This window comes from Lissotriton vulgaris, chromosome 6 (assembly GCF_964263255.1).
Source record: "Lissotriton vulgaris chromosome 6, aLisVul1.2, whole genome shotgun sequence".
In the NCBI taxonomy this organism is placed as follows: Eukaryota; Metazoa; Chordata; class Amphibia; order Caudata; family Salamandridae; genus Lissotriton; species Lissotriton vulgaris.
This window is the reverse complement of record NC_141694.1, coordinates 898,370,484-898,397,593: the sequence shown is the minus strand read 5'-3', so window position 1 is coordinate 898,397,593 and position 27,110 is coordinate 898,370,484. Positions and strand designations below refer to the sequence as shown.

At 50.9% G+C, this 27,110-nt stretch overlaps 1 protein-coding gene across 1 annotated transcript in view; it reads right to left on the bottom strand.

Annotated features, from left to right (window-relative positions):
• BUB1 (BUB1 mitotic checkpoint serine/threonine kinase) overlaps positions 1 to 27,110 on the bottom strand; it is a 1,006,269-nt gene that overhangs the window by 737,452 nt on the left and 241,707 nt on the right. Inside the window, exon 10 of the mRNA XM_086926890.1 lies at positions 9,576 to 9,922. Within this exon, the coding sequence (XP_086783016.1) occupies positions 9,576 to 9,922 (347 nt within the window). The remainder of the gene's footprint in view (positions 1 to 9,575; positions 9,923 to 27,110) is intronic.

The window sequence follows — 27,110 nt, the reverse complement described above, 5'->3', positions numbered from 1 at the left end:
CAAACGGGAGCCAGAAGGCCACCGCGTGAGAAGGCGTAGCACCTTGCAGGGGCTATACGTACTGTCTTGTGGTGCAACCTGGAGCACGTACGATGCATGGAAACAGATGGGTGGGCCCAAAGACTGGCTGAAGAGGACCGCACTTCTTGACGGTGACTGAACGGTCGAAGGGAAGGGAAGCTAAGAGTTACAGCCACCACTGGGAGTGAAAGACCCCTGGGACGGGCCCTGTGGCCTACCGCTGATGTCTGGCTGGCTCTCCAGTGGGCTGAAGAGCGACATTTGAAAGCAGCGGGTAGGGTGAGTAGGCCGCCACCATGAGACCAAAGAGCACTGTTGCCGCACAAACTAACAAGCTGGACGAATACGCAGTCCAGCTGGTGACCCCCCCCCCCAGACGGGGGGTGCATCAGGAGATCAGGCGGCATCTACAGAACCGTCCCTGGCTTCGATTATGAAGGCGATACAGACGATGAGCAATAACTTGGAGACAAAGTTTCCATTGAAGTCAACCTTCTCCGTACGGACCTCTGCAAAACATCCGAGACGGCCAAGGCCAATGAATCGGACATAAGAGAGCTCCAGGCCTCCTCGAAGAAACGCGAGCAAAGAGTGAACGACCTGGTACACCAACACCGCCAGGTGGCCCTGAAGCTGGATGATCAAGAAGGGAGGGCCCGCAAAAACAACATTTGCGTGGTAGGCGTTCCGGAGGATTCGGAGAGGCCTAGTGTGGAACTCTTTCTGGAAGACCTGTTCCTCACCCACCCGAAACTTAAGCGTCTCTCCAACATCTTCACCATTGAACGCGCTCACCGCTCGCCAATCCCTAAGCCCAAGCCGGGAGCGCCACCAAGGACAATCATAGCAAAAATCCTAAACTATATGGATAGGCATGCTATCCTCCAGACCGCCCGCCAGACGGGTGACCTGCAATACGAGAATGCCACAATCTGATTCTTCCCGGACTTCACGCTCCAGGTGCAACGTGAAAGGCGCTCATTTACTGGAATGAAGGCAGCACTGCGAGATAGAGGAATCATATATATGATGTTCTTTCCCACCAAGCTTAAAGTTATTGCGGGGGAGCAAATCTTTGTTCTTTACTGCACCTTCAGACGTTCAAGACTGGCTTGATAGAGAGTCGTTGCGATCTCCTGACCAAATGGAGGGAGGTGCCTGGAGAGACAATCAGGCTGTCTCGCCGAGATCTCTGGACGATAGATCAGATGTGGAAAGAACGAGTCAACGCTCCTGGAGGTCGAGGTCGGCTAGCACCAAATGGGGGGGGGGACTCTTCGAGATGCGGCTGGCCACTAGAGGAGGTGGAACTGTTGACATGGACCCCCTACAAACTGTAACGTATTGTATGCTCCGGTGTGAACCTATAAGACCCAACTTCCCTTGTGGGTTCTTGGATATTGGGGGGATGTTACTTAATCCTGCAAATATGTTTGGCCTGGGATAGAGTTAGGCTGAGATTGTGGTGGACCTCACCATTTTACAGCCATTTGGCCCATTTGGCGATCTTGGAGGGTCGGAGCAAAGACTTGCTAGTGAGGGGACTACACCTTGTGTGATTGTGGTCCAATCCTTAAGGAGTGTATGCATCTTTAGCAACTTGTTATGTTACGGGGGTGGGCACGTGCAGCGGTTGGAGCTGGAGCCGGCGCACTTTCCATCTTAAGCAGGTTCTTCGGGAGGGGGGGGGGAGGTTCCCTCACTCCTGGGTTGGGTGAAAGGCGCTCTGCTAATTGGAGATGTGGGTAGTTCAAAGCCAACGGAGCAGGGAAGCAGGGAGGGGGGGTGGGGGGACACCAGTTTCAGGGTGGAGGATGGGGAGGGGATGTAGTTGTGGGGTGGGGGGGGGGGGGGAGTTTGGTAAGGTCACACCGAGGTCTTGCAAATGTTCTAGATCATTGTGTTGGGAAGCACAGGGATAGATTGGCAGTCGTCTGTGTGGATGGCTATGAAGTGGGATAAAAGTCTAAAGGTGATTAGCTGAAACGTCAATGGGCTGGGGGACAAACTCAAAAGAAGTATTGTGCTACAGTTTGTTAAGCGACACCTCCCTGATGTAGTTCTATTGCAGGAAACCCACCTGATGGGAAACACGTGCTACGCTCTAAACGGATGGGGATACACTCTGACGGTGCACTCCGGCTTTACATCCGGGTCCCGGGGGATTGGGATTCTTTTGCGCCGCAGTTTTCCAATTGTCATTGATCATACAGATGTGGACCCTCTAGGGCACTTTGCTGCTATCTCAGGGAAATGGGAAGGTCGCAGACTCAACTTGGTAACGATTTACATTCCACCGGGCCTCCAAACGCAATCGTACCACGATCTGGGAAAGTTACTGCTTTCCCTTCGAGAGGGGCAGCTCCTGAGGGGTGGGGACTTCAATGCCGTAGTCTCAGGCGACTTGGACAGACACCCAGCCAGGGACATTGGGGAGGGGCAGATGTGGCTTCCCAAACTCATGGAGGCGTTCGGCCTCCGTGATCTCTGGCGCCTCAGACATCCGACACAAAACAATACACTTTCTTCTCGGGCCCACACCACACTTTTTCACACCTAGACTATCTTTTGGCACCAATGCACCAAGATGCTACTATCCGTGAAGTCACCCATCTGGCACAAGCAATCTCGGATCATTCCCCACTGTGGGCCCACGTGACAATTGGAGACCGGAGGGAGAGCTGTGTAGCGCCGATCAACACCTGGTATCCGGGGTGAGGACACTAAAAAGAAACTGTCTCACTCAATTGACCGATACTTCGGGGAGAATGTGGGGAGTGTGGAATCATCAGTAGTCTTGTGGGAGGCTTTTAAGACGGTGCTGAGGGGTGAGGCACTTTCAGCAATCGCTGGCCACCGTAAAGAACGAGAAGCACAGATCGTTACCATAGAAAATTATCTTCTGGCGCTTGAGGGCATTGCGCATAATGGTGGGGATCCAGACACGCTCACCAGATTCAACTAAAAGCTGCGGAATACAAGGCCATAGCCACGGACGCTGCGAGAACCTTAGCGAGAGACCGGGAGGGCAGACTATATGACCAGGGAAACAAGGCAGGCAAGTTAATAGCTCGGTTGAAGAGGAAGCAGCAGGCGCAGAAAGTAGTGGTCGAGCTTAAGGTGGACTCAGGGGCCGTCATTACGGAGCCCCGAGAGATTGTCAAGGAGTTCGCGAAACATTTTCGAAAGGTATACACTAGGGGTTCGGAGCGATTGGAGGAGGATTCCTCGGCCTTACTGATCGACTTAACTCTGCCCACCCTCTCTGGCGAAGAACAGGAGGCTTTGGAGGCGCCCCTCACCACTGACGAACTGGTCAAGGCCATCCATGACCTTCGACCTGGGAAGGATCTCGGGACCAATGGTCTTCCGATTGAGCTCTACAAACTCAAGCATGACAGCCTTGGCATACACCTGAAACATATGTTCGAAGATAGTAGAGAACAGGGCATACTGCCTAAAGGACCAGCGAATAGCCACGATTGTGGCTATCCCCAAGGAGGGGAAACCTAGAGAATTGAGTGCCTCCTACAGGCCAATATCACTGTTAATTGCAGAGCCGAAAATCCTGGCCAAAGTGCTTGCCAACAGGCTCAAAACGGTCCTAAATACCTTGGTACACCAGGATCAGTCGGGTTTTATGCCCCACCGTAATACGGCACTTAACGTGCGCCGGCTCCATGGAGTGTTGGGACGATGCCACTTGCTACATGAGGATGCCGTTGTTGTGTCATTGGACGCAGCAATGGCGTTTGACACGTTAGAGTGGCCGCATATGATGGCGGTTCTCCGAAAGCTGGGATTCGGTCCGAACTTTATCGGCTGGGTGCGTCTCCTCTATGCCAAACCTTTAGCCCAGGTGGTGGTTAATAACAAAATCTCAGAGGTTTTCACACTAGAAAGGGGGGGACACAACAGGGTTGCCCCCCTCTCACCCCTACTTTTCGCCCTCTCCCTAGAACCACTTTCTGCCTGGATTAGACAGACTCACTCCTTGAGGGGGCTCCAATGGGCGGACGGATGGGGGAACAGGATTTCGCTATATGCGGACGACATCCTCCTATACCTTACAAACCCCCAGGAGTCCATCGCAACGGCACTAGATATTTTTAATAGCTTCGGAGATTACTTTATGTCCTGCATGGCGCCCCCCTCTGATTCTGCGCAGCTGCCCGATTCAGATAGCCACAGATGGCTTCACATACCTGGGAGTCTTCATCTCCAAGGAGCGGGCCACTCGATACGAGCAAAATCTCTTGCCGCCCTTACAAAGGCTCAACCGAGACACTGCCACCTGGAAAAAGCTCTCACTGTCCCCTGCTGGGCCGGGCAGCGCTATTTCAAATGATGGCGCTGCCATGGTTTGTTTACGCCCTCCAAAACTACCCGGACTTAGTGCCGCAAAAAGGTACTTCGCTGCCATCGAGGCCACCCAGCGAGATCTTCTCTGGACTGGAATGCCCCGGATTTCCTTACAGAAACTCACGCTTGTGTGGTTTGATGAGGGGATAGCGCTCCCAGACATCCTGAAATACTATTGGCCGGCACATCTCTCGGCCATCAACCAGGGTACATACTGTGCTGGGAATGATCCGGGGTACGGAATGGATAAATGGCTCCTTCAGGGCGGGAACTTTGAGGCTGCCATTTACTCTAGGCCAGGTAGGTACCGCCTCACGGGGCCTACAAAGCACTCCGTACAGTTGTGGCTCATAGTTCAAAAGATACTGGGTTGGGCTGACAAACTCACGCTAGCAAAGCCACTTGGGCCTTGGAAAGACTGGGCACACTTTTAGCCGCACAAAAGGATTCCGTAACTGGGACCTGATAGGAATATCTCAGATCAAGGATCTATGGGGCCCGGACGGGGTAATACCATTTGAGAGTCTTAAACACACTTATGACCTAGCTCAAACAAAACACTTCCGCTACATACAGGTCAGGCACGCACTTCAAGCCAACATTCCCCCAGGGACCCAACTCCCAGAGTCCTCCCCACTCGAGAACAGATTGCTTGACGGCCACCTTCCGGAGCGGGCTATCCCTCACACATACAAAGAACTCATTAACCACACCCCGGATCCGTTGCTAGCCCTCAGGGGGAAATGGGAGGCAGATGGACTCTAAATTGATGATGAAGAATGGCGTGAGGCGCTTGCATCCCCTAGGGAAATCGCAATCTCGGGAAAGCTTAGACTGATCCAGTTGAAGATCCTGCACCAAGTTTATATCTCTAGCACTAGGCTGGTCCTGATGGGCCGCAGCAAAGATGGACTCTGTCGCAGGGGGGTGTGGGGAGGTTGGAACCTTCTTACACATAATTTGGGAGTGCCAGGTGCTACAGATCTACTGGCCACGGGTACTCAATTGCATGTGTAGGAAGGTGGATACCGGACTATGGTTACCCCAGATTTTTTGCCTTGTGTTTAGCTGGTTTTCGACTTAGTTGGCCTGGGACCCTGCCAATCAGAGTCCCAGGCTATCTGCTCTCTCTGTAAAATGGACTCCATGCACCCTAGGTGCATAACCAATTTGGTACTGGACACCTTATCAGCCCCTGTACAGTGCACTATAGGTGCCCAGGGCATAGGTGCATCCAAGGCCTACCTGGGGCTGCAGCATATCTTTTGCCACCCCTGGCTGGCACTTAAATCGACACAACTGGCTGATCACTCAGCTGGGGCAAGGTGGTGTAATCACCCCTCGCTTAGATATAGTATACCTGTATCTAAACCTATATCTGGACACATATATCCCTATCAGTCACTCCTATGGCAGGCCTTAACAATCCTGGAGGCAGAGTGCTTGGTTTTATGTGAGATGGTGCTCTAGCATGAGCTGAGCCTGTCTGCAGCTGTCGGGACCAACTCCCTTAGCTGTTCCGGGATATTGCAATACCATATACTATTAAGTGCATTATAATCCTCGTGGTTACTTAACTTTGGTTTGGCTTTATCAAAACATGTTGTGTAAGGTGTCATACGCTTTGGAATACTACCCCCTCGCCAGTCCTGGCGACGGGGGTAGCATTCCACCCTTCTAGAGGGAGAAGACATGTTACTTTGCTAAAACGCGGTTAATCCTAACCAGAGCCTCCGCATCACAAAATGGATGCTGCTGCCACAGACACAAGTCTGACCTCCTACTGCTGACCGAAACTTGGCAGGGGAGGCCTGGACAAAATGTTTCCTGTCACAGGGAGGTGCTACACCTCCCCAGACAGGAGATAGTGGATTGGGGAAGGGTGGGCTGAAATAAACTAGACACTGCCTGGGGCACACAAGGTGTCCCATGCAAAATCCAGTCAAACCGGTTCTGGGGCACTCCAGCCCCAGTCCTGGCGCGAAACTGGACAAAGGGAAAGGGGTGTAACCACCCCCTTCCTGGGTCCCACCCATAGGAGGGACCTAGCAGGTAATCCAGCCCCTTGATTTGGAATAAAGGTAGGAGCTGTGCCAATGCACATCAGATTATCCTGACTGAAACTTATGAAACGAAACTCTGGACCCTTCGACATCCTACTCGACGTAGAAGACTGAAGAATCTCCCTTGTGGTCAAGGAGTGATCACCCTGTGCAAACAGGCACCATCCAGCGCGTCACCGTTTGCTTTGTTGCAGTTCCCGCCGGAACTCGAGCGACAGATTGACAAGTCCCAGCTTTCCTGCCTTCCAACAGCCCGATCCACAGTCCCAGTGAATCTGAGACCCGTGGAGGTGACCTGAAGCGTTGGGGCCGGCCATCTTGGAAAAACTACGAAGTGCTGACCGTGCAGCTCCCGAGGCTCCCTCGACGCTGTGCATTGGGGTTTGAGAAGCCCCAGCCCTGAGCAGCTTTTGCACCAAAGCTCTCCCCTCCACACTCACCGAGTGCTGCGAGGGGCCCTTTTGCATTTTCCTGCTCGACACGTTGGTCCGGTCGCTTGCCCGTTGGCTAGCGGCCCCAGTACCGACGAACCTTTGAATTTGCTCTGCTAGTCTGGTTGCTCCAGACTGGCCCTCGCTCCCCTGAAAAGGAGCACCCGCTCTGACCTTGCTGGCCTGAGTAAGAAACGATCTTCGAATCCTGCATGGGTTGCACTTGCCAAGGCTTGTTAACTCCAATCCGGAAGCCGACACCGCTGACAGCGAGAGCCTTCGCGGGACAGCTCGTGATCCACTCCAGGACATCCTCGGTGCCCCAGAGTCCACGTGGCAGCGGAGATAAGCTTCTCGACAACCACCTGATTGCGCCCGACATCGCCTGGTTCCTTCCTGGTCACTGGCTAGTGACCCATACTCTGTCCCCTTTGCTTTCAGGTACTCTACATCTTCGATCCAGCCTTGGATCACACCAGAATCTTCTCTTCTGGCCGCCTGCAGCATCTTCATCTCCAGGCTCCATAGATCTACACAACGAAACCCGACACATTTTGGCACCTGTGCACCGGCTTCCTGCAGGTGAGGTAACTCTTGAACGCCAGTGCTCCTGTAGTGGTTTACACCTCTAGTGTCTAAGTCTAAAGTTTGGTAGTTCTAGTCCAGTCGGAAGACTCCTAAAACTGTAACTCAATAACTTTTACGCACCATTGACTTTGCATTGGTGCAGGCGTGTGCTTTTAGCGCTGCACCCGAGTCCCGCGGGCCTCTCCCGACTTCATCACTGCTAGTCCCGAGTAGCCCCAGCGATTCCCAAGGCCCTAGGCCTTACCACTGATCGAATAGTGATACTTATACCACTTTTTTGATATATGGTTGAGTGGCCACCGGCCTCATCCATAAACGTGCAACTTTCACATGTTATATTGTGCTTTTGTTTAAACGCTTGTGCTTCTATACTCCTAAAGAGTACAGGGGATTATTCTGAGAATACATACATATATTTTTATAATATATAACTTGTGTGGTGTCCTTTCATTTGATATTACAGGATTGCATATGGTAAAACAGCTGGCTTCACATGCCCTCTTGAGTTTAGCCTGAAGGCTGCTTAGTCCTTGTTACCCCTAGGATAGCTTGTCTTTTTAAGGTTGACTTACAACCACCACCATAAGGGATTGTTTGGACTGATACAAGGTGCCCACAGAATTGTGGGACATCATACATCAGGCCAACTTCTCACAGCATGCGTGAGGTGTGGGGGGTGGAACTGCGCCCAGAGGCTAAGAGGTGCCTTCTTAATATCTGGGAGCCCTCCGACCTCATCGAAAGGTAAAATATGGGTGACGTTCGGGCTCGCAATTGCAAGGAGAAACATAGCGAGATTATGGGGGGCAATCACACCACCAACACTCAATTCCTGGAAGAAGGATATGGATAGGTGCACGGTCCAAGAGAAGACCGTGTATATGGCTCGGGGATGTCCCCGAAAGTGGGTTGCGGTGTGGTCCAACTGGAACTATTATTGTGGTAACATATGTGAACCCCCTCACCCATTGAGGAGCTAACTGTATTATGATTTCCACTGTAATAGACGTAATCCCGAGATTAACTGTAATAGGAGAGATGTGTGAAACCTGTGATTTCCTACAGATACCATGTAACAAATGTATTCCTAGTGTGTGATGACCACATTATTTAGTTCTTTTTGCAAATAAAAACGATTTATAACAAAAAAAGAATGTATATTCTGTATTTATGGTGTTTTACGAGGCTAGTCCCAAATAAACATGGTTTGTTCGATCTCAAACCATGAAAGTCAAAATAAAAAAAGCACCCACACAAAAATCTCACTTTCCGGTTTAATGGGCTCACAGTATTATCTGCTTCCTGTAGATGCATGGAGCAGTAGCAATATTGGACACAAGAATTGCCTTGTGTTCCCAGAGTCTGAAACTTTGATTTCTGGTCTGCCAAGCACACTCGTGATAGAGCTTTATCAAAAGTCATAATCAAGGCACATGCAGCAAGTATGCAAATACTGACAGGAACACCTTTGGGGAGCTTCTGACCTTTAATCGGTTTTACCTGCTTCTCATACTTACCACAACACTGAAATGTATGCAACATTAATAAAGCAAAGAGAACAACGAAGGCCAGCACAATAAGAGATGATTGGGAGTGTCTGGTGACCAGCTCCTTCTCACAAGGATTTCATTAGATACCCAATCAAAATAATCCAGATACTAAAAAGGAATAGAAGGTAATGGAACACTTAACATTCAAGTAACTGTCAGAGGTTAGCAGTAAACATTTGGATAATTATGGAAAAAAAACAATAAGATCTACAAGGGTGGGCAAAAGACCTGCTTCGAGACACTGGAAGACTCCCAAAAGATTTCAGGCTGAGGAATAAGACATGATCAAACAGGATGAAATATTCAGCCAGGAACATCTGTGACTAGAGAAATCGGGGAAAATTGTAAGTACTTACAGTTAGGTATCTAGGTAGTGGTACTCCACTGAATAAGGTACAGTTGTGTAGCTTTTATTTATATTAGACAATTTCAAGTAACCGATCCAGGTTATAATCATTTCATTGAAATGCTTGGAAGTAAAAGAGCAATACCAAGTGCAGTACTTTTATACAACTAATTGTACATGCATGTTAAAAACAAAAGGGTCACAGCATACGTACCGACTATCAAGTTTCAGAATAGGAGTGGCAGAAGATGGGTCAGTAAAGGGTTTGGATAACGAACCGCCTTGTCGAACTTGCATCTGGTCAACAGAAGGCATTTCAGCATATGCCGCTGAATCGCTACCTTGGTTTTCCAGTGACCGTCTCTTATTTTGACTATTAGTTGGGGAAGAAGCCTGGCGGCTTTGGTCCAACGACAGAACAGTATGGTGAACAGATGTAGCTGCAGGTGCAACAATGCTTGCTGGAAACAATGCAGACGGCATGGAAACACTGGTTTCTGATTGGTGAGGTGGTTCGCAAGCAATTGGCTCACATGGCACGGTAGCAGAAGAGAGAGGGACCTAGAAAAGAAATCCACTTTGCTAATTACAAGTCATCCTCAACTGCTTCGTGTTTTAAGCTGTACTTGCTTCACATTACAGAAATTTCCACTCTTGCAATATGTGTCTACAACATTATTTGTACCGCTAATGCCCGAATGGCAGCATGGCATTAGTAGAATCATCTTGAGCCCACAGCATTCTCGATGCCCTCCATATTCAGGAAACAATCAACTATTGACCCATGACTGCCTGAGGCCATTTAGTTATCTTTACTGTGGCTATTGCTCCAATGTCCCTGGGCTTCCGCACATTCTAAACATGGGTAACATGCCACTGAATGGGAAGGGCAATAAATTGCTTCAACAGCAGATAAAATCGAAATCAGCATGATCAGTATCTTGGATACCGCTGCGTCTTAATCACGGTATGCCCTGCCTTCACCGTTACAGGTGCTCACAAGAACTGTTCCCTTGTTAAACAAGCATTTGCAATGCAATAGGTCTCGCAATCACGCAAGTTGGAGCTATTGGCATTGTAAATGACAATGCCTTTTATTTATGTTTTGGGTTTTTAAACATAAATAAAAGACATTATCATTTACAATGCTAATAGCTTAAACTCTCGCAAATGCGAGACCTATAGCATTGCAATAAAGGGCCTTCTCGACTGCTTGTTAGATTGTAATTATCAGAGGATGAGACCAGCTTGCGACGTCGTCAAAGTAGTGATAAACAGTGCAGTGAAGATGATGTGTTAGTGTTGTAGATTACACAGACCAAAGTGTGAAGTGAGAGTTGCATATGATCCGAGCAATGAACACTAACAAAGCACTCCAACACCTTTCGCTCGGAGATTACACTGTCGCTGCTCAGGAAGAGCGGACGGGGGGCTATTTCCTGCCCTCTCCCTGATTTGAGTGTGCAGTGTGGCATTGTGCAATGTCATTGCAATCTTTGGCCTAATAAAAAAATACTCGCGCTGTAGTAGGACCCTGGATTCACCTCCTGGTGCAGGGCAGGCTGTGTGTAATGGCAGGCAAGATGGTGGTATTAGACTGGTGGTGGTGGTGGTGGTGGTGGTATTGGACTGGTGGCGGTGGTATTGGACTGGTGGCGGTGGTATTGGTGGTGGTATTGGTATTGATAGTGGTGGTGGTATTGATGGTGGTGATTTATGGTGGTATTGGTGGTGGTGGTAGAGGAATTGGTATTGGTGGTGGTGGTAGAGGAATTGGTATTGGTGGTGGTGGTAGAGGAATTGGTATTGGTGGTGGCGGTATTGGTGGTGGCAGTGGCGGTATTGGTGGTGGAAATGGCGGTGAAATTGGACTGGTGGCAGTGGTATTGGACTGGTGGCAGTGGTATTGGACTGGTGGCGGTGGCATTGGACTGGTGGCGGTGGCATTGGACTGGTGGCGGTGGCATTGGACTGGTGGCGGTGGCATTGCACTGGTGGCGGTGGCATTGCACTGGTGACGGTGGCATTGCACTGGTGACGGTGGCATTGCACTGGTGACGGTGGCATTGCACTGGTGACGGTGGCATTGGATTGGTGGCGGTGGCATTGGATTGGTGGCGGTGGCATTGATGGTGGTGGTGGTATTGGCGGTGGTGTTATTGGCAGTGGTGGAGGTATTGGCAGTGGTGGAGGTATTGGCAGTGGTGGAGGTATTGGCAGTGGTATAGGTGGAGGTGGTGGTGGTATTGGCAGCAGTAGTGGTTTCGGCAGCAGTGGTATTGGTGGAGGTGGTGGTGGTATTATTGTGGAGGTATGGATGGCAGTGGTGGGATTGGCGGTGGTAATAAAACAGGCTTTTGAAAATAACCCATCAGGTGGCTGTAGTACAGATGACATGTAACACAGATGTGCTGTTGTCAGTTCCAGCCCATAAGCAATTAATCAATCAATTAGGCTTTTGTTAAGCGCGACTACTCACCTGTAAGGGTATCAAGGCGCCGCGGGGATCATTAGCAGGCGCCAGTCCATCAAGCAGGGGGTCTGTCAAAGAGTCCGTTTTGGAGGTTTCTTGCGAAGATGGGGAGCGTTGTTTGTCCGAGGTGGAGTGGTACGGCGTTTAAGGCTCGGGCTGCGAGGAAGAAGGAGCGGCCAGCTGATCTGGTCCTTCTGGTGCGGGGAACCACGACTTAGGAGAGCTGGGCTGATCGTAGGCTCCTCTGGGGTGCGTGAAATTTGAGTCAGCTGTTCCAGTATTCTGGTCCGGTGTCGTGAATGGCCTCGTGGGCGTGGGTGAGCATCTTGCAGGTGACTCTAGCTTCGATAGGGAGCCAGTGGAGTGTGCACAGGTGCTGGGAGATGTGTTAGTGTCTTGGCAGGTCGAGGACTAGTCTTGCAGCGGTGTTCTGGATGTTCCGTAGCTTGCGGGTGAGGTTTTTGTTTATTCCAGCGTAGAGTGCGTTGCCGTAGTCGAGTCTGCTGGTGACAAGGACGTGAGTGATGGTCTTTCTGTGTTCGAGGGGGATTCATTTGAAGGTCTTACGTGAGAGACGGAGGGTGTGGAAGCAGGAGGACTAGACGGAGTTGATCTGGCGGTCCATTTTGAGCTCAGAGTCCAGGATGATTCCCAGGTTCCGTGCATGGTCTGTGGGGGTGGCCGCACATCCGAGGGTGGGGAGGCCACCAGGTGTCGCTCCAGGCATTGGGGTTTGGGCCCCCGATGAGTGCTTCTGTACACGATTAAGTGCTACCTGGAATTCACTTGACTTTCACTAATCATTTATAAATCCATTTTACTTGGGGGAGGTTTGAAACAGACAAGATAATTACGGGTTTAAGTCATTGAAAACAGGCGCCCGTGTTACGGGGGCAGCTGTGCTGCTTAAAAAAATACAAGCGGTTTCAGCTGAAGCAGCGCATGTCCTGCCTGCAGCAAGAGCAATTCAATAAAGTAAACAGTGCTTACAGACTAAATAACAGGTCCCATGACACAACCAAAGTAAAAGGGCCAGTCGCCAAGGGAGGGTACAAATGGAGACAAGGCCGTACTAAGGAGGTACTAACAAGCCTATGTACAAATCTGAAGTTAGCATTTACAAAAGAATGACACAATCCAATGAAAAATATGGGAGGAGAGTGGGCGCGGCTTCTCTCCCATACTCTACAACAGCAGTCACGCAGAGCGAGCAGTGCAAGCACGCTGTTACTAGGCTCGACCTAAAAATGAGCCTCACCAGTGTTTTGTACAGATCAGTAGCATTAGTGACAACTGTACAATAATGGAAAACAACCTATGGATAAGAACTACGAGGAACCATCAAGGTAACAGTATGCAACTTCTACTTTGCAGCTCACATTCCTGACAGGTGGGTCCTTTCTACAGCCAAGAGGAAAACAAGAACAAGCATTGGCATAGCCAATAGGTCTTGCATGTGGGACCTTATAAGTGTTTGGCCATGCAACAGTTGGTGTTGTTGCACCAAGGATATTCTGCTGCATAACTAAATACGTATAGGGTCCAAAAAGCGAGACCTATTGGCTATGCCAATGCTGGTTTGTTTTTTGTTGCTGTTTTGTTTAAGTTGCCAGATCTACAATAGCTGGACATGGTTTTTGTTAACAGTTCTTTGCATCAAATGAACTTGTTTTCATTGCTCTGAATGTTGTTTCCATTCTGGTTGTAGGAAGCAGTCATTCCCAGGGGTGTGGGGCCTGCCTAGCTGTGCAAATGAGAAAAAGCCTGGTGCAGGCGCAATTTACAAGTGTGGAGGGAGTGAGCCCCAGGCAGCATGACTCACTCACACAGGAGTTCATGCACTGCACCTGCATACTCAGCATGGTTTAAGGAAACTCAACCCACTTCCTCCCAGGCATCGAACACATATTTACCAAGAAACTCTGAGGAGAGCCTGCCTGCTGCACTGACGGCTGGTGGTGTGTGTGCCTGGTGAAAGCGTGCACTGACGGCTGGTGGTGTGCATGCCTGGTGAAAGCGTGCACTGACAGCTGGTGGTGTGTGTGCCTGCTGGGAGCGTGCACTGACGGCTGGTTGTGTGTGCCTGGTGGAAGCGTGCACTGACGGCTGGTGGTGTGTGTGCCTGGTGGAAGCGTGCACTGAAGGCTGGTGGTGCGGGTGCCTGGTGGAAGCGTGCACTGACGGCTGGTGGTGCGTGTGCCCAGTTTAAGCGTGCACCGACAGCTGGTGGTGTGTGTGTGTGTGTGTGCCTGGTGAAAGCGTACACTGACGGCTGGTGGTGTGTGTGCATAGTGGAAGCATGCACTGACGGCTGGTGGTGTGTGTGCATAGTGGAAGCGTGCACTGACGGCTGGTGGTGTGTGTTCCTGGTGGAAGCGTGCACTGATGGCTGGTGGTGTGTGTGCCTAGTGGAAGCGTGCACTGACGGCTGGTGGTGTGTGCCTGGTGGAAGCGTGCACTGGCGGCTGGTGGTGTGTATGTCTGGTGGAAGCGTGCACTGACGACTGGTGGTGTGTGTGTGCCTGGTGGAAGCGTGCACTGACGGCTGGTGGTGTGTGTGTGCCTGGTGGAAGCGTGCACTGACGGCTGGTGGTGTGTGTGCCTAGTGGAAGCGTGCACTGACAGCTGGTGGTGTGTGCCTGGTGGAAGCGTGCACTGACGGCTGGTGATGTGTATGCCTGGTGGAAGCGTGCACTGACGGCTGGTGGTGTGTGTGTGTGCCTGGTGGAAGCGTGCACTGACGGCTGGTGGTGTGTGTGCCTGGTGAAAGCGTGCCCCGACGGCTGGTGGTGTGTGTGCCTTGTGGAAGCGTGCACTGACGGCTGGTAGTGTGTGTGCCTGGTGGAAGCATGCACCGACGGCTGGTAGTGTGTGACGGCTGGTAGTGTGTGTGCGCCCGGTGGAAGCGGGCACTGGCGGCTGGTGGTGTGTGTGCCTGGTGGAAGAGTGCACCGACGGCTGGTGGTGTGTGTGCCTGGTGGAAGAGTGCGCTGGTGGTGTGTGTGCCTGGCGGAAGAGTGCACTGACGGCTGGTGGTGTGTGTGCCTGCTGGAAGCGTGACCCTTGACCCGGTCACTCTACTACCGCACGGCCTCCGTGTGCCCGGATTCTGCTGCCGCTGCCTGCTTGGCCCTCTTGCTGCCGCCTCTCCTTAGGGCCCCTGCTCTCCAGGCTTGCCCTCGCTCCCCAGGCTTGCCCTCGCTCTCCAGGCTTGCCCAGGCTTGCCCTCGCTCTCCCCCGCTCCGCTTTCCCGCTCTTTCCAACCCCCCCTCTACTCTCCGCCGCTGCTCTCCTGCGGCCCCGTCCCCTTCTCCTGTCTCCCGCTCCCCATTCGCCGCCCCGCTCCCGCCTCCTAGCTGCTCGTCCCTCCCACTTCGCCATAATTGGCAGGGAACGCGCGTACGCGCAGCAGCCACGAGCAGCGGGCGCGCCAAAGGCAAGCCCATCTACGCCCGTCCACGCCTGGACCGCACCCAGCGCCAGAACCCCTGGACCCCGCCAGAGCCAGCCAACCCGACTGAGCTACGATGCCGCCACCCTCCACGCACTCAACACCGGCCGACATCCAGCCTGCTACCAAGCCACCCCGAAACGCACCCACGGAGCCTTCACCTGCCACGCCTGCTACTTCACCTGCACTCGGTCCTGCACCGCGCCAGCCAAAACAGCCGCCAACAACAACCACCTCCAGTGCATCCTGCTCAACACCCACTCCATCCACAGGCACGCCGTCGAACTATGGGACCTCCTGGACAAAACGGCACCAGACGTCGCCTTCTTCACGGAAACTTGGATGAACGCCTCCTCAGCCCTTGCCATCCCGGACGGCTACAAGATCATCCGGAGGGACCGCGTCAACCAGACCGGAGGAGGCATCACAGAAACACTATCCGCATCACGACCAACACCGACGACACCCTCGCCACCGCAGAGCACCTGCACTTCCAGATTCACACCGACCCCAAGACCACCCTCAGAGGAACCCTCATCTGCAGACCCCCGGGACCACGCTCACACTTCAGCGAGGCCATCGAAGACTTAATCAGCCCACTCGCCCTCGCCCCCCCCCCGACTACATCCTCTTAGGAGACCTCAATTTCCACCTGGAGAATGACCAGGACAACAACACCAACGCCCTACTAGACAACCTCGCCAACCTCGGATTCCAGCAACTGGTCAACACCCCCACCCACTACGCCGGCCACACGCTGGACCCTGTCTTCTCCTCCAGCAACCACATCTCCTTCAGCCACACCACCGAGCTCCACTGGACCGACCACAGCTCCGTACACTTCAACTTCAGGAAAACAACGACCCACCACCGCCCTCAACAAACCCCCCGAAGATACTGGAGCAAGATCACCACCGACCAACTCACCACCTTCTTGCGCCTAAACCCTCCCACCAACACCACGGACCCCAACGAAGGAGCTCGTAACCTCACACAGTGGATCACCGACTGCGCCGACACCCTTGCTCCACTGAAAAACCCTCCCAGCAACCTCAACAGCAAGAAAGCCGCGTGGTTCACCAATGATCTCAAAGACTCCAAGAAATCCTGCCGTGACTTCGAGAAAGCCTGGCGCCACAACCAGTCAACGGACAACATGACAGCCCTCAAGAACGCCACCCGCAAACACCACCAGCTGATCCGCACCACCAAAAGGTCATTCTTCAGAGAACGACTGGACAACAACACCCACAACAGCAAGGAACTCTTCAACGCTGTGAAAGAGCTCTCCAACCCCAACGCCAGCAACAACGACATCACGCCTTCTCAAGACCTCTGCAACTCTCTGGCCATCTTTTTTCACCGTAAGATCGTCGACATGCACAACAGCTTCGACGCTCAGAACACGTACCCCACCCCTGAACCTACACCCCCCACCACCACCATGTGCGCCTGGACTCAGGTCAAGACGGAAGATACCACCCACATGATGAACACCATCCACTCGGGCGCCCCAGTCGATCCCTGCCCACACCACATCTTCAACAAAGCCGACTCCATCATCGCACCCAAACTTCGGGACATCAACAACTCCTTCATATCCGCCACCTTCCCGGAGAGCTGGAAGCACGCAGAGATCAGCGCCCTCCTGAAGAAACCCACCGCAGACCCCTCAGACCTCAAGAACCTCTGCCCCATCTTGCTCCTCCCCTTCCCTGCAAGTCATCTAGAAAACCGTCAACAAACAGCTGACAGCCTTCCTGGAGAAGAACGGCTCCCTCAACCCATCGCAGTCCGGATTCCGAGCGAACCACAGCACCGAGAACGCCCTCATCGCGGCCACCGACAACATCCGGACCCTGCTGGACAACGGAGAAACCGCCGCCCTCATCCTGCACGACCTTTCGACTGCGTTCGACATGGTCTGCCACCGCACCCTGACAACCCGCCTCCGCCGCGCCGGGATCCAAGGAAAGGCCCTGGAATGGATCACCTCCTTCCTCTCAGACAGAACCCAAAGAGTCCGTCTCCACCCTTCCTCGCAGAAGCCACCAAGATCATCTGCGGCGTACCTCAAGGCTCCTCGCTCAGCCGCACCCTCTTCAACGTCTACATGAGCCCCTCGCAGCCATCGCACGCAAGCACAACCTCAACCTCAACATCATCTCCTACGCCGACGATACCCAACTGATCCTCTCCCTCACCAACGACCCCACCTCCGCCAGAGCCAGCTTCCAGGACGGAATGAAAGACATTGCAGACTGGATGAAGCTCAGCCGCCTGAAACTGAACTCAGACAAGACGGAAGTCCTCATCCTCGGCCCATCCATCTCCGCCTGGGACGACTCCAGGTGACCCCCACCCAAGCCCACGGACCACGCACGCAACCTGGGCTTCATCCTTGACTCCTCCCTCACAATGGCCAAGCAAGTTAACGCTGTTACCTCCTCCTGCTTCAACACTCTCAGCATGCTCCATAAGAGCTTCCACTGGATCCCCACTGGAACCAGGAAAACGGTTACCCAGGCTCTCGTCACCAGCCGTCTGGACTACGGGAAGGCCCTTTACGCTGGGACCACCGCCAAACTACAGAAAAGACTCCAGCGCATCCAGATCGCCTCAGCACGACTCATCTTGGACATCCCCTGACACAGCCACATCTCCGCCCACCTGAGGGACCTGCACTAGCTCCCAGTCAGCAAAAGGATCCGGTTCAGACTCCTCACCCACGCACACAAGGCTCTCCACGACTTGGGCCCCGAATACCTCAACAACTGCCTCACGTTCTACACGCCAACCCGCCAGCTCCGCTCCGCCAGCCTCGTCCTCGCCACCGTCCCACGGATCCGCAGAACCACCACCGGAGGAAGATCCTTCACCTACCTGGCGGCCAAGACCTGGAACACCCTCCCCACCCACCTACGACTCACCGAGGACCATCTCTCCTTCAGTAAGCAACTCAAGACCTGGCTTTTCGAGCAGTAGCAGCCGCTCCCCCCACCTCCCCCCCCTCGCCTTGAGACCCTAGCGGGTGAGTAGCACACTTTACAAATACTCTTGATTGATTGATTGATTGGAAGCGTGCACTGATGGCTGGTGGTGTGTGTGCCTGGTGAAAGCGTGCACTGACGGCTGGTGGTGTGTGCGCCTGGTGGAAGCGTGCACTGAGGGCTGGTGTTGTGTGTGCCTTGTGAAAGCGTGCACAGACGGCTGGTGGTGTGTGTGCCTGGTGAAAACGTGCACTGACGACTGATGGTGTATGCGCGTCTGGTGGAAGCAGGAGCATTCACAGTGATAGAAGACAGATATGAAACTGAGGAGGGGGGGAGAAGGGAGGGGGAGTGCGAGCAGAGTAGCATTATTCACAGCTAGAAGACACAAATGAAGCTGACCAGGAGGGAGGGAGGGGGGAGTGCAAGCAGAGTAGCCTGATTACAGCAATAAAAACACAGATGGCAGCTGTGCACGTGCATGAGCTCGTGAACACAAGCTGTAGGCCAGCAAAAGCCTCTGGTGACCCTTTTAAAAGCCACTTAATAAAAGTCTCGAAAAGACAGCGCATGCGCTGTCTCAGGCGAGACCTAAAAAAGCCAGACAGCTTAAAACCAGGAAAATCGGTCCCTCAGTGTATATTTCTCTAACAATACTTTGAGAACAAAGATGGTATGAACGTTTAATATCACCTTATAAAGACAGAACAGTGTCCTTAGTGGAGTTGGTACCTGTGTTTGGGGCCTTCATGATGTTTAACAGTTGCCATATTGTTCAGCATCTTCCCTAATTTCCTCCTGCTGACAAGGTTGGAGGCTGGGGTAAAGTCAAAGAACAGCTGCACAAATGTTTGAGCTGTCTTTCTCAAACACAGAGAAACACAAAGGTCTAGCCTATTGTCATTAGATTGACAGGATCTTTTCGGTTGTGAAGTTAAAATTGTTTTACTCTTCCATTAAATCCTAGTCAGGTGTAGAGAACGAGGTTCAGCTGTCTGGGAGCTATTAATGGTATATGAATCTGGGTAGGGTGCATGCCACATATACAACACATGTACCTGTGAAAGTTGTGCCAGGAGGACTGACTCAGCTTGTGATCTGCCCACAAGTAAACCAGTGCCATATGAAATCATTCTAAAATGTTATGCCCAATCAAGGCACAGTGATTCAATCTCACCTCAAATTCAGTTGGTTTCAAAAGGAATGACAAGGTCTTTTGATAAAGTGCAGTGAACACAGTGTATGCCACAGGCAATATTTACAGCTAATATAGACTGACTGGCTCAATGTAGAGAAACTCAGACTTGATAACGTATACCTGCTTAGATGAGCCCAAGTAAGAAATTACATTTTGTCTGGTCATTCTTCCATTACGGCCAATCAGATTTTGCTGGCTTAAGAACTGCTTACCCTTTGTTGGTTGCTGGAAAAGTCACGCTGCGATAGGTTGACCTTTGACAGACTGCACGGTTATTGGCTGTTCGCTTTGTTTGTAGAGCTGTATTATAATTTTGTGCTTGATTCGAGTCCTTTAGGTTTAAAGGATGGGTGTAATTATTTCAAAACAAACCAAAAAGATACCTAGAGAGGGTCAGAAATGTCTGAGTGCAGGAAGTTCAGCAAAGAAAATGACGGTAGAGGTCAAGCATTCTACACATACCTGAAACTGAATGGAGTAAATACAGCGAACATGAGGTTTTCCAGTTTCCTCTTGAGGGAACCTTTAATATTAATAAGCTAGATGTTTTTAAGACAAACAATGTACAATATAAAGTCGATGTCTAAAACAACAGTTTGAGATGCTTAAGAAATTGAATTGAAGGGCAATAGAGAAGGAAAGGCAAAGGACAGAAACCCATAAAAAGAATTATTTAGGGTTGGGATAAAAAGTAAATTTGATCACCAAGAGAAAAGGCGAAGGGAATGCATGATTGAATTTGTAAAGACATGTCTTGCTATATTTAGTGTAAAGAGCAGGATAAAAAGAAAATAAGAAAAAAAGATGTGGAGTCAGATTGTATTTAAATCATAAGAGCTGTTTAATTTTAGACCTCCTCCGTGTACCGATGGACTGGGGTGCCTCCAGCAATCAGTTATAAGGGTTGATAAGAAAGCTGGGGAAGATAGAGGAATGGCACTAGTCCCTACTGGGATTGTATTGAGTGCCATAATGTCAGTGCCTCATACAAGTGGAAGTCTGTTACTGGAGGATCAGACACAGGTTAACCCTGTAAGAACAGTATTAAAACAGCCACCACCTAAAGAAATTTTTGTTGGAATTTTGTAAATCAAATTTGGTGAAATGTTGCATGGAAATTTGGATTTGAGCGGATTGAAAAATGCTGATGAAATGAAATATTTGATTAAAAAAAAAACCCAGGTGTGCCAATTAAACTCGATAAATTGAAAGAATTCATTGATGAGCTAGAAGTTGACATTAGCAAAATGAAGAATGTAAAGCAAAGTCATAAAATTGATTAACCTTAGTCCTTTACTCCGACCCTAAAGCACGGGTTCTGACCTAAGGTTCCTTCTTGGAGGCATTTCCCATCCTGAGCACCTGGGGGCACCAGTCAGGGTTGCCCCCTCTCACCGGTCTTATTCACGCAGGAGATGGAGCCACTGGCCTGCCTCATACGCAACGATCCTCACATCCGCGGATGGACTTGGGATCCTCACCACATAGATAAAATCGGCCTATACGCGAACGATGTCCTCCTTTTCCTACCCGGCCCCAAGAGCTCCGGCCCACGTTGCTTGGAAGTCCTCCATGATTTTAAAAAGGTCTCAGGCATACGGCTCAACCCAGCGAAGTCCGCCCTGGTCCCCCTCCATCCATCCATTGCGGGCCTGCTTCAATTGGCAGTCAACCATCCCTTTGCACAGGCAGTCATTCAAGTACTTGGGAATTTGGGTGACCTTGATCTTGGAGCTTGAGTGGGCCCTCAACCTTACACCCCTGGTCACAAAAGCTAAGGCAGACCTCAAACGTTGGCACTCCCTCCCACTCAACCTTCTTGGCAGAGGTGCGCTTTTTAAAATGATGATTCTCCCCTGTTTTTATATATTCTTCAAAACATAACCTTTCACCTTCCGGGGAGTTGGTTCCACGAAATTGATGGTTTGCTCACTAGGTTCTTGTGGAGGAGAGGGAGGCCACGTATGGCCCTGGCTCACTGTCGGATACCCCCTATGACGGTGGCATGGTCGTGACTAATGTCCACCTTTATTATTTGAGATCAATGTTATCTTCGTGCACACCTGATTTGTCAACAATGGTTTAAGCGTAAGTTCTTTTTGGCGCAATCCTTGATGCACTGCGTCTTTCAGTGCCTTCCAATGAATTGTGTACAATGTGCGATCAACAAACCACAAAGGACGCGCTCCTTTCACAAGAAACAAAGGAGTTTCTTCACTCACTCATCATGTAAAGGTTACGATTTTTTCATCAATTCCATAAATTCATGAGACTTTAGTTTTATGAGATCATAAATTCTTTTATTTGTTCATTTCTTATCAACCTGTTCAAGGTGTTTCAGTTAATTCCTTCTAGTCATGAATATTATGTTGCTTATAATATGCCCAATGCATTTCTGGTTAATGGTCTAACCCTTCATCAGGGGCCTGTGAAATGAAACACACAGGACCTTAGCATTCAGAAAAACACCAAGTACATACATATTACAAAAGTATTAGCCAAGAAACAATAAAGTCGCTGCAGGGCAATGTACATGTATCACGGCTGTTGCCATAAACACAAAAACATTTTCGAAACATTAAGGTGCGTGTGCACACTCTTTACCAGGATTAACATGATGCTGGGGCCAGCCAAATGTGCATGTGAGTATGGGATTGCTTCGAGAAAGCCAGACGTAATGCTAAATCGTATCGTCTAGTGTATTTAGAAGGAGTACTAGCGTATGCAGTGAAATATAATCAAACCAGTATATTGCTGGAAAATTGAGGAACGCAAAGTGCAGTTACCCTAAAGCTCCGAAAGAGTAGCATACAATGGCAAAATCTAATGTATACGGCTGATTACAAGACGAAAAATAAAGACGGCGGGGTGTAAAACTTACTGCAAGCAACGAGTTGTGTTCCTTCCTTTCCGGGTACGGGATCGGATGGATAAGCACGAAGCCAATCACAAGGCTTCTTCTATTGTGAGATGGGTCACGTGATGTATCTTAGTGCCCGTTAGTTATCGAACAAAAACTACGTAATGGCGAAAAAATACCGCACTGTTAGGCAACGAAGGAGGTTGTAATGGAAAGGCTTCACCTGACGAGCAGGATGGTTAAAAAAGCGCTAGGTCGGAAATCAGTCTTTCAACGCGGGCCTGGTAGCCATAGCAACTAAAGAGGCTTGGCTATTGGATGGAGGTGCCGATTACATGATCGCTGAAGTCGAAAAGAATAATAAAGTTTTCTGAATACTGCAGATTAAGACGTGAGGTTTCTTAAAAAAATGCAATCAACCTAACATATCGAAAAAAAGGTAAAGTGAAACCCGAATGTAGTACAAATATTGCCAACACTGGCTTAGTGACCATAGTAACAAGGAGCTACTGATCACGTGATGACTCATGCTGAAATAATACAGTGAACACAAGATTGGCATAGGCTATGCTGCACTCAAATGATGTACAGTGATTGAACGAATAATGCATCAAGGGTATGAAAATGTAAAATGTAAAATAAGAAAGGCACATATACACAAATACAAAAGATTAATTTGAGATGAGTAAAAACATGAAATACACTTTCAGATTGGAATGCTGGCTGGGTTCATGGTAGTCCATGTGGTGTATGCATCGAGAGGGGGAAAAGAAGGGCCTATGTCCCTTTGCTGTGCTATGGTCAAAATAGTTCATAGAATCCGCCGTATAAGGGCCGTATTTGGAGGAACGGGAGCGGTCCTATAACACAGACTAACGGGGAACCAGGATTGCTGCTCCACCAGCGTGTTGCCGTCCGTGGCCTTGCCGGGACCCTGAGGCACGTCGCCATCTTGATTCAAGTGTCTGGTCTAGACTCCTGCAGCACATCGCGAAGCCAACGCCAGTGACTCAGACCCAGAGATACCCGACTAGTATCAAATACCGGAACAGGATTGACCGGGCTCGGCGGCGCAGCAGGGGTGCAAGCCATGACTGGCAGAAGTGCGCGAGGTGGCGGGACGCAATCGAAGCTGGACAAATTTGCGTACGACAAGGCCACCACGCAACAATCAGACGGACGCCCCTCCACGGGAAAGAGCCCGGAGAAAGATGGTACCAAAAAGGTGACGCTGGAAGATCTGATGACAACACTGTCCAATGTGCAATCAACAGTGGGATCCATCTCGACGGACGTTGGCCTTCTAAGAGCGGACTTGCACAAAATGACGGAGCGGGTGGCCCAGGTTGAAGTGGTTACAAAGTCCCAGGTCGTAGATACCTCGGAATTACAGCTAGCAATGGAACGTATGGAGACAGTCACCAAGAAACTTCAGGACAAGCTGGATGATCAGGAAGGGTGTTCACGAAGAAACAACGTACGAATCCTGGGAATACCAGAATCGGAAGGCAAGCGAGCAATGGACCTGTACATTGAGGATTTAATTAAGAATCAGTAGCAACCAAAGGAACTCTCACACTTCTTTTCCGTGGAGATGGCACATAGGGTCCCCGGTGGAGTACCGAAACCGGGGGCCCCACCAAGACCGGTGCTGGCCAGGCTCTTTAACTTCCGGGACGTCATACTCCAGACAGCACGGACCTCTCCTTCTATTAAACTGCATAACTCCACTATTGCCTTCTTTCCGGACTACACGGCTGAGGTGGCACGACGTCGGAAAACCTTTACGGATGTTAAGAAGGCCCTGAGAGCAAAAGAACTGCCTTACTCAATGCTGTTCCGGGCGAAACAGAGTAGTGGACAATCACAAAGCATGGTTCTTCGACACACCTGAGGCAGCGCGAGAATGGCTGGACGGATGGCAACGGGTGGAACTGCCCCGTCACTCCGGCAGGATCCAGCGACACCAGCAAAACGAGATCCATATGAACTCACAAAAGTCGACAGGACACGACTCAGACGCTGTCTCGGACACGGGACAGTTGGATGCTGACCAATAGCCAGGATCCTGAAGGATTGGATGGGGTGGCTCTGCAACAATAGTTTACCAGGGTGGACGTGTTGCCCTTGGGCTCCAAGCGGGATGAAGCGAAAGAGGGCAGATGGGGCCGCTGTCACCACGGAACTTCTTATCCCCACAAGCAAGTACAATGGGTTGGGACGGGAATAAGCACTCTGCTAAGTTGGGGAGGCGGGCGGTTCTATGTCCGTGCAGCAGGGGGGGGAGGGAGGAGGGGGGCAGAGGAACTTTGTTAATTCTTGTTCAAGTTTTACACGTAGCGACACGACATGTTGAAGAGACCACACAACACGCACAGGACCGCTCAATTCGCGGTACCCTTGGGGACGTCACAGAGGTTCCCACTTACACTCCCTCCCAATGTCACAATGCTCACAGGACACAGCGTATAGCCGCGTACTGCAACACACAACGGTCCCGCCTCTAAAGGTGATGACCTGGAACGTACGAGGTCTGGGAGACAAGATCAAGAGAGGTCTGGTGATGCAGGCGCTCAGGCGCCAAAACCCACATTTAGTTTTGCTGCAGGAAACGCACCTCACAGGTAGAGCAAGGCAGGCGCTGGACCGTAGAGGTTATAAAATGGTGGCGCATTCAGAATTCTCCTCTGGGTCCAGGGGGACGGGTATACTGTTGAAGAAGACCTCCCCCTTCATTTTCCTAAACCACAAAATAGACTATCAGGGCAGATTTGCATATATACACGGACAGTGGGAGGGTCGTCCGCTGAACATTGTCTCAGTTTATATTCCGCCAGCGCTTCAAGCAGTGGCACTGCCGGCACTGGGAGAATTTTTACTTAACCTCCCGGTGGAAGACACCTTCATTGGGGGTGATTTTAACGCAGTAGTTGATCCGGCGCTAGATAAATTCCCAGTGAGTGCACGCACACCCAACCCCACCAGCCTCCACGGCTTCCTAGAGGCCCTGGGCCTGATAGATGTCTGGCGACACAGACACCCAACCGCGCAGCAATACACCCATCACTCAACAGTACACAACAGCCTCTCTCGTATTGACTACCTTTTAGGGCTGGGTGACGGTATACAAGACGTGGAAACCATAGAAATACAGCCCAGGGGCATATCAGATCATTCTCCGGTAGTCTTGACATTACACAGTCAGGCAAAAACTCGCAAAAGGATATACCCAATATATCCTAACTTCCTAAAAATCCCGGGTATCAGGAAGGCCCTAAAGACAGTGACCAAGTTCTATTTTACTGAAAACACAACATCCGTGCGCTCCCCCTCAACCCTCTGGGAGGCGTACAAGACAGTCCTCCGTGGCCAGGCAATGGCCTCCATTACGGGGCACAAAAAAACACAGAGACAGGAACTCTCAGAGTTGGAGCGGTCTGTCCAGGCTGCCAACGAGGCCCATGCAGTAGACCCCACAGTAGACACAGCCCACACTTTACAGCTCTGTCAACAGAGACATAGGGAACATCTCCGACTGCAGGTACTGCACAACATGTCAGCTACGGCCATTAAAATTTACGAGGTAGGAGACAAGGCCGGGAAGATGCTGGCCTGGTTGGAAAAGAAAGGAGGGAGTCATAGAGGTATTCAACAGCTACACACGATTGTAGACACACTAGCGGACCATTTCGAGAGGGTATACACCCCGGATCGAGATATCACCGAAAACATAGCCTTAGACACTCTGGCCCACATAGAGATCCAAATTCTTTCACAAGACGCGGCCCAGGATCTAGAGGCCGACCTCTCTGTTGATGAAATCCAGCTCGCAATCCAGGCGGTACAATCAGGGAAAGCAGTAGGCCCGAACGGGATCCCTATAGAATGGTATAAACTGATGTCAGATACGCTCAGCCCGCCTTTGTTGGCCATGTACAGGGAGAGTCGGGAGAAGATGGAACTCCGACTGGATCAGCGAACAGCCACAATAGTGGCGATCCCAAAACCGGACAAGCCACCGTCGGCCTGCGCATCATATCGCCCAATCTCTCTCCTTAATGCTGAAGTTAAAATCCTCGTGAAGTTATTAGCCACAAGGTTGATGGCCCACCTCCCATTACTAATACACCCAGACCAGTCTGGCTTCATGCCGCACAGGAGCACGACACTCAATCTCAGGCGGGTACATGGAGTGATATCACGGGCCACATCTCTAACAGAACCAGCGGTGATCCTTTCCTTAGATGCCAGGATGGCGTTCGACATGGTGGAATGGGGTCACCTTTTTGCAGTCCTGACACGTATGGGTTTTGGCCCCAACTTCATTGCCTGGGTGAGACTGTTGTATACAAACCCGGTGGCACATGTGGCAGCCAACTGCCACATTTCACGTACATTCCATCTGACGAGAGGAACCAGACAGGGATGCCCCCTCTCCCCTTTACTGTTTGCCATGGTCTTGGAACCACTGGTGGAGTTGCTGCGGACTACTCTGTTGCTAAAGGGCATTGGTTGGAAAGAGGGATGGGAGGACCGAGTGTCATTATACGCTGACGACATGTTGGTATACTTGACGGACCCGGACAGAAGTGTACCAGCCCTGCTGGCACTGTGCAACGACTACGGGACAACATCTGGGTAACACTCTTAATTGGTCAAAATCAGCCTTTACGTCCGAAAAGGTCCTCCGCCCCAACTCGACGTAGATTGCCCGCTGCAGCTGACCACATCCTCATTCAAATACCTCGGTATTCATGTAACGGACAACCAATCGGAA